This window comes from Podarcis tiliguerta, assembly GCF_965153285.1.
Source record: "Podarcis tiliguerta genome assembly, chromosome: 8".
NCBI classification, from domain to species: domain Eukaryota; kingdom Metazoa; phylum Chordata; class Lepidosauria; order Squamata; family Lacertidae; genus Podarcis; species Podarcis tiliguerta.
In genome coordinates, this window is record NC_139541.1 from 15558899 (window position 1) to 15567226 (window position 8328).

The 8328-nt window shown below is 49.4% G+C and overlaps 1 protein-coding gene across 2 annotated transcripts in view; it reads right to left on the bottom strand.

Annotated features, from left to right (window-relative positions):
* The window catches only part of TMEM201 (transmembrane protein 201), a 43543-nt gene extending 37430 nt beyond the window's left edge, over nucleotides 1-6113 (bottom strand). The window contains exons 1-2 of one of the 2 annotated variants that reach the window (XM_083453954.1): nucleotides 5148-6112; nucleotides 213-503 (exon numbers count right to left, since the gene is read on the bottom strand). Coding sequence is in view for 1 of the 2 variants with exons in the window: in XM_083453953.1 (XP_083310079.1) it covers nucleotides 5148-5263 (116 nt within the window). In the remaining variant the exon portion in view is untranslated. Of the gene's footprint in view, nucleotides 1-212; nucleotides 504-5147 lie in introns of both variants that reach the window. The other variant, XM_083453953.1, reaches the window with a different exon arrangement.
* Between the last annotated feature and the right edge of the window lie 2215 nt (nucleotides 6114-8328).

Consider the following 8328-nt stretch of genomic DNA (forward strand, 5'->3'; position numbering starts at 1 on the left):
CGCATGGGGGAAAAATGACTTTCAAGCCCTGGCCCAAAAATGGCAACTAGGCGTTCCATTTTGGTTGACTGTAACCCTGGTTTAAGAAGCCATTTGGTGCCTAGCTTATATATCTGAGTTTCTAACACTGCTCAGGGCTGATGCAAAGGAGTCTGACAACATCTAGAAGGCACCGTAACAGCAAAATCCAGGACAGCGGTAGCCAATCTTACTGGATTCTACATGAAAGCTGTCCGAGAGATGGCTTTTCTTCCTCACAAGCAGCAGAGAGCAACAAACAGGCCCAATCAAGAGTTTCCACCGAGGTCAAGCCTTATCAGCCATTCTGGCTCCAGAGGCCCCTACTGAGCTCTCTTGTGCCTTCTGCTTCCTCAAATGAAGGGTGTATGGCAATCCTTTCGTTTCAGACAAACTGAGAGCAGCGTGAAGATTTTCTCCGCTTGTGCCTTTCTCAGACGAAGAAGCGATAATCTCGCGGCACCATTTCCGTGATCCTACTCTGTCTGGGGCCACAGACGCATTAAGGACAAAAACAATGCTGTTTTAGATCAAGAAAATGCAGAAGGGGGGTGGCTGGTCTGAACAAGATGGAGATTATCAGGCAAATCACAGGCCCTGCAAATCTGTCTGCTCAAGCATTGTGTCTAGGAGAGGGCAAGAATTTCAGGAGCACTGCATAGTGTTTACTACACTCCTCCATCTGTTACCAGCACATGGGGTTCTGAGGTATGCTGCCTTTGTATATGGAGGTTCTATTTCATCAATATAAGCAATAGCCATTGATAGACTGATGCTTCACATTATTTTTCCTTTAAAGCTGAAGTTAGCCCCCCTCTGGCCCATGAAATGACACACCAGCAAACCACATATCTTAGAACAAGGAAGGGAAGGGGAAACTTTTTTCCAGCCTGAGGGCCACATTCCCTTGTTAGTAACCTTCTGGGGGCCACATGCCAGAGGCAGAGGTGAGCACTTAACGGATATGACTCTTTCCTTTGCAAAGTAAGCTTATATTCCAGTCATGCAAAAGCCAGAGGGCCACACGCACCCATTTTTATAACCAGAAAAGCAATGAGTTTTATCACAATTCAAGGACACTCTGCAGAAAGGCAAAGGCGCTGATAAAAGACACATTAAACTCTTATCTGGGGGAAAGCTGCTTGCCCCACAAACGGCATTCCAAAGTTACTCAAAACTACGAAGGCTGGGCCTGATTCCTGGGCCACAAAGCTCAAGCAGGGAGCCAAAATTTAAGGGCCAGAACACAGAAGTTCAACGAAAACTTGCAGGCGGTGTAGATGATGAATAACAAGGTCAGATGTATCCTGGATAAGGGAAATAACATAGCCATGAAGCTCAATGGGGGTCCTTGGACAAATCAGGCTGTCACTTAGCCTACCTGAAAAGGCTGTTGGGAGGGTAACCTTTCCTTGCCAGAATCAGCTACACTCAGAGAAGAGTATCCACTGCACCTCTGCGTGTCCAAAATAACAATTCATGGAGAAATACACAGAAACATATTTTTCCAGATTTAAGAGGCAAGAGTAACATGATTCTAGAAGTGTGGTGTTTTTTTTAAATCGGGGATGAGGTGCATTTTAAGGATTAAAACTTTGGGGGCCACTGTTGCAATGCAAGACAGCAGTTATTAACTTGCAAAAAAAAAGGGCAATGGACATTTTAAAATGCTCTTCCCAAGTTCTGCTCAGGCAGTGTCCGGTCATCATGACCCCAGGAGGAAGATGAAGAAAAGCGGCTCCCCAAACGAAATGCATTCCTCACATTCCACCAGAGAGACATTCTCAAGGCTGATCCTTTGCCTGCAATGGATGAAAAAAACCTATTCACTCATTTTGCCTGCCTCCTCTAATCATTCTCCCTAGTCAAACAACAGGAATGTCAACGCTCACCTGCAGCATCTGCTTCAGACTGAAAACAAAATAAGCTCTGCTTTGCTGGAATTTTTTGAGATTTCCATGCAAGCCTCTGAGAGCCCAGGTTGGTGGCCAGTCCAGCATCATGTTCTCACGGCGGCCTGTGAGAAACAGCAAAAGCAGGACCCTAGCACAAGAGCCCTCTCCCCTCCTGAAGTTTCCAGCAACTGGTATTCAGAAGCATTGCTACCTCTGACTGCGGAGGCACAGCCCAGCCCAACAATCAACGGACCTCCTTTTGAGTAGACGGAAGGAGAACCTCATTCAAAGTCACTGCTCTCCCTTTCAGCTTCCAACCTACCTAGGCTACCATCCCGCCTTACAGGGCTGTACAACACCTCCACCACGGGAAGCAATGACAGCTGAATTAGCCCAGAACCAACACAGGTTCGCAACAATAAAATTTTTAAAACGCACAGACCCAAACTGTTCTCAGGGGGCACTTTATTCAATTAGAAACATGCAACAGCAGAGGACGTGGCTTTCAATAATGTGTTTCCACAAAGAGAGAGAAGGGACGCGGGTGGCGCTGTGGGTTAAACCACAGAGCCTAGGACTTGCCGATCAGAAGGTTGGTGGTTCGAATCCCCGCAACGGGTGAGCTCCCGTTGCTCGGTCCCTGCTCCTGCCAACCTAGAAATTTGAAAGCATGTCAAAGTGCAAGTAGATAAATAGGTACCACTCTGGCAGGAAGGTAAACTGCGTTTTCGTGTGCTGCTCTGGTTTGCCAGAAGCGGTTTAGTCATGCTGGCCACATGACCCAGAAGCTGTATGCTGGCTCCCTTGTCCAATAAAGAGAGATGAGCGTGGCAACCCCAGTGTCGGCCACAAATAGACCTAAATGGTCAGGGGTCCCTTTACCTTTACACAGAGAGAATGCAAATCAGTGGAACAGACTCCCTTGGAAGGTGGTGGACTCTCCTTCAGTGGAGGCTTTTAAACAGAGGTTGGATGGATTCTTTAGCTGTGATTTCTGCATTGCAAGGGGCTGACCTAGATGAACCTTGGGGTACACCTTCCAACTCTACAATCTATAAAAAACAAAACCTGACTTGGTTCCACTGAGAATGTCTTACTCTTCCTAAACCTCTGGCAGCAAAGGAACTATTACACCTGGAAAGCACATTTCAATCTTACGCCACATCTTACTTACGGATGTATGTGTGAGAGAAAATGTTCTACTTTCCCCCTACCACCCCATGCATCTGTATACATTGCTCACCTTGGGATTCTAGGACTGGAAGGAGGCAAGCCCAGAACAGCAACTCATACAGAAGCACAACCCTTGAGAGCAAGGACACTTTGCCATAGCTCTGCAACTGGGAGTGACTGACTGACTGAAACCTATCTAGTTCAGAAACAGCAGAATTACCAAGTCAGCTTTCACTGGAGTTCAAAGCAGGCTGCTCCCTAGACTGTTTTACTTATTTACAACATTTGTATGTCACCCCATAATGTGAAGTTCTTTAGGAAACTTTCAAGGGCATATTACTCATTTCAGACTCATCAACTTCTTCCTCAAGGCACACAGTTTGAGAATCGCAGTCCTTATGGGATCAGGAAGCTTGTGTCCACCTGGGCAGTTTCCTATGTCCACAGTGACCCACAGAAGCAAAATGTTACCCAAAGCATCCAACGGTTGGGCCGGGCCTTCGCCAACCCGATACCCTCCAGTGTTAGAAATCAGCCCTGTGAAGTAGATTAAGAGGCTATGAGTGGCCCAAGGTCACCCAGCGAGGTTCATGACTGAGGAGGGATTTGAACCTGATCTCTCAGGTCCTATTCTGACACTCTAACCACTACACCACACTGACTTCCAAGAGCCCTGCTGCTATGCGACAGCTCTATAAATTACGTAGGTAAGTAAACATGGGGAAAGCAAAATGTCACCTAGAGAAAGATCTGAAATATTTTCTTTAAAGCTTGAATTTGTTTTAGTCTGGATTGTTTGATTTCATGTTTTAATGTGTTGTAAACCACCTTGAGATTGTTTTTTTTAAAGATTTAGCGGCATAGAAATGAAATTAATAAATAACAACAATTCACTGGAAAAAGGTGCCCAGACATTCCATTGTGGTGACCACAACCCAGGTTTAAGGTGCTATTTGGCGATTAGCTTATATATTTGAGTTTCTAAGACTGCTTCCAGCCTCAGCCAGCATCGCCAACAGCCTGGGATGATGTGAGTTGTAGTCCCAAGCATCTCAAGGGCCACAGAAGGCTGGTTTAGACCCAACTTTTAAGCAGGCTTTCAAGATGCACAGCCAAGCTTATATATGAGAGTTTCTAACACTGTACTGGATATGGAACAAAGCTGGGAGAACAGGGATTCTGTAAGGTCACTTCTTGTGCACAACCACCAATATTTGGGCAGGATCACAACCCGGGTTCAAATCCACTGAGCAACACAGGACCGTGCAAATTTCAATATACAATCAGTATGGCTAGGAAGGGCTGAAACCCCAGAAAGCTGCTCGGAATCACAGTAGAAGAATACTGAGCGAGACGGACAAAGGGTCTGACTCAAGGCAGCTTTTATGCAGCACCACGAAGAATCTTGCTCTGTTTTGGGGGGAGGGCCTTGAGCGGAGTGGTAAGAGTATCTGCCTTGCACGCATAAGATCCCACGTTTAATCCCCAACGGATTCTCCAGGTAGGGCGTAGAGAGACACCTGCCAGTCCGTGCTGACAACACTGAGATAGGTAGGTTGTCAGTTCCGCCTCAATTAAAAGACAGCTTTCGCCTTTCATCACTGTAAAACTTTTGTGGTCATTTTTTAATAAAGCTAACTCGGTATTCATTGAAACGCGTTCGGATGGCACGCTTCTCTACAAGCGGTTCGTGACTCCGGAAGGGGGCGGGACTTCACCTCCCCCTCCCCGAAAAAAACCCGGACATTTAAAAATATATTCCTCTCTGCCAAAAAGAAACAAGAGAAGCAAAGGGGCGGGAGGAAAGACTCGCCCTCCCGCAGGAAGATCCCGGCAGTTCAAATCGAAGGGAGGCGAGTCTCAAGCATGGTCGCTCCCCTTCCGAAGGCTTAAGGCGGCAACCCCGCCCAGCTTGCCTGGCTGGGCCTCCCAAAGCATGCTCGCCTCCTGGAGGCAGCTTAATCCGCGCGGCGGATCTTTTATATTACATTATCATTTGTATTACTGCCTCGATCGCAATTCGACGGGACATGCAGGCATTTAAAATAAAGCACGGCTTACCTCCGGGCGATTTTGTACAGCAGGACTCCGCCGGCAGCGGCGCACACAGTCACCCCCAGGCCCCCGGCCAGGCCGGCGGTGGGGCAGCCGGCCAGCAGCGCGCCGACTCCCTCCATGGCCGCTGGGCTCTGCGGGAGAAAAGGCTCAGGGAGGAGGAGGGAAGGGGAACTGAAAAGGGAGCCGGAGGGGGGGGGGAGTAAACGGAATTGCAACGACCGCTGCTCGGATTCCTCGTGCGAGGGGGCGGTCGCGAAAGGAGGAGGAGGAGGGGAAAAAATAATAAAAGGCTGTTTCCTCCGCGCGCTCAGCAAAGAAAGAACGGCGCCTCCTCTCAGAACGCGTCGAGGGGGAGCGTTCTTAGAACGTTCAGTTGCAGCTTTCGGAGCGCGAGGAGGAGGAGAGAAGCGCCGGATGCGGATTGGAATGCTCGGCCGAGCCTTTCGGAACGCTGAGTAACCAGCAGCCTCTTTAGAACGCGGAGTGTCCAATCGCGCGCCCGGCTCCCTTTCTCACCTCCACGCCTCACTCCCCCGCCCCCCGCGGCGCCCTCTGTTCCAACGCTTTGAAGAATTAGAAGAAAGCGCGCCCGCGCGTGGCAGAGCAAATCCAGAAAAAGCGCCAAAGGCGGAACGCGTTGATCAAGAGCGTTACCCCCCGCGCGGTTCAGTAGACACAGCGGGCAATTGGAGCGGTTCCTTTTCTCCTCCCCTCTTTCTATAAAGCGGTATGACCTTCCCTCCACTGCCGCCGCCGCTCCTCCTCTTCCAGGAGGCACCGATCCGCCCCCTTCTCGCATATACCCGCCGCTGGCTGCCTCGCCTCCAATCACCGGCACGAGGCGTGGGTAAGCATGGCTGGAGGCGGCCCGGGGAAGGAAAAAGGAATCCGAGGCGGCGATCCTTTTACGCACGCTTTCCCCCTTTGGGAGTAAGCGCTGCTGAACGCAGCACGTGGCTGTGGAAGTGGGAGCTTTGCACACGCGCACACCCAAACGATTCGGGGTACAGAGCGCCGTGCACACCGAAGCACTGCTCACCCCATGGTGGAATAACGACGAAAATAAGCAAACCTTTTATGTGTGTTCACGCAGAGTGGCGTCAAAAATCAAGCAGATCACCCTTTATCCTTTTTTTTTTTTTTTTTTTTTTAAGCGTGAGCAGCTCAGTCTAATAAATTTTAAAAGGAAGCAAGAGACTTCCACGCCCCCGGCTGGCAAATCGAAAATATCCGTCACGACTCACGCCTTTGAAATGCTTGATCCGTGCTTGTGGCAAGACCTTGGAGGAAGCGAGACCCCGTTTTTAAAGCTGGCTTTTCGTGCTCTGAAAACTCCCCTCCTCTCAAAAGCTGATTCACGCGCGCAGGCTGGCACGATGCTGGCCTTTCACGCGGCGGCGGCGGCGAGCACGAACACCAGTCTCCCACCTTTTCAGTCCACGACTCCCTCGCTGTAACGCGGAGTCGAGGCAACCGGGAAGGAGAGAAAAAAGTAGATCGTGGGAATGACTCATAGGGGTTGTAGGCTCTCCGCACACTCAGGAGTTCGGAAATGCTGTGGGCTGCATCCATCTAAGTCCTACTCAGATGAGGACCCATTGAAATGAACGGACCCAAGTTAGTCATGTGCATTAACCTTAGTGGGTCTACTCTGAGTAGGACTAGCATTGGCTTATAAGGCTTCGCTGAAAGGTTGCTAGGACAGGACTAACCGGTCAAATTCACAAATTTCGTTGGGTCTACCCTGAGATAAAGTTAGCTGGGCCGTTTTGTATACAGTGGTACCTCTGGATACGAACGGGATCCGTTCCAGAGCCCTGTTCGCATCCAGAAGCAAATGTAACTAGCGACGGCACGTCTGCGCTTGCCACTTTTGGCCGCTTCTGCGCATGACATCATTTTGAGCGTCTGCGCATGCGCGAGCAGTGAGACCTGGAAGTAACATGCTCCTTTACTTCCGGGTTGCCACGGAGCGCAACTCGAACGCGCTCAACATGAAGCATATTCAACCTGAGGTATGACTGTACATATTTACTTTATATTTCCTGCTTATAATGAACTGAAACGGGGCTGCATTTCTGCATGGGGAAGCTTTCAAGGGCTGGCACACCAGGCATGAGGTAGAGCAACTGCACAGAGGAGGGTGGGTGGGTCAAGAAAAATTAGATGCCCTTGCCACAACCTGACCCCCACCCAATTGACTACAGTGGTACCTCAGGTTACATATGCTTCATGTTACATAAGCTTCAGGTTACAGACTCCGCTAACCCAGAAATAGTACCTCGGGTTAAGAACTTTGCTTCAAGATGAGAACAGAAATTGTACGCAGCAGCAGGAGGCCCCATTAACTAAAGTGGTGCTTCAGGTTAAGAACTGTTTCAGGTTAAGAGCAGACCCCCAGAACGGATTAAGTTCTTAACCCAAGGTACCACTGTAATTCATTCAGATTGTGTGGCTAGGACCTGGACTAATGGATTCAAGTAATAAGAAAAGAGATTCTGACTGGACATCAGAAAGAACTTTCTGACAGTAAGAGCTGTTTGACAGTGGAACAGACTGCCACAAGATGTGGTGGACTCTCCTTCCTTAAGCAGAGGTTGGGTGGTCATCTGTCATATATGATCTAGTTGAGATTCCTGCATTGCAGGGGGTTGGACTAGAATGATTCTATGGGTGTACACCTGTTCACCCACCCAGAGACCCACCTTGTCTAGCACCTTGTTCCCAGTGGCACATCTGGGTGGCCACTGGGAGAAGCCCTGCAAGCAGGACCTCACCCCATCTAACAACTCTTCCCACCTGTGGTTCTCAACTGGTATTCAGAAGCATTTACTGCCTCTGGCAGTGGAGGTGAAACGCAACCACCAGGGTGAGTAGCCATTGATATCCTCCATATGAAGTCATTCAATCTTCTTTCAAAGCCGTCCAAGGGAGGCATCTAGAAAACCCACAAGAAGGGGATGGAGGCAACAGTCTGCTGTAAGCTCTTAGGCAAGATTTTATGCATTCTCCCCAACCCCAAACAGAATATATACAGTATTTTTCGCTCCATAAGGCGCACCTAGTTTTTTTCTTGATTCCCCTCCCCCCCAGCCCCAAAGAGCAAAGAAGCCAAGACAGCGAACGGGATCCATCCCGCTGGCTGTCTTGGCTTCCTCTTTAGCCACGCGCAACATCTCCAGCC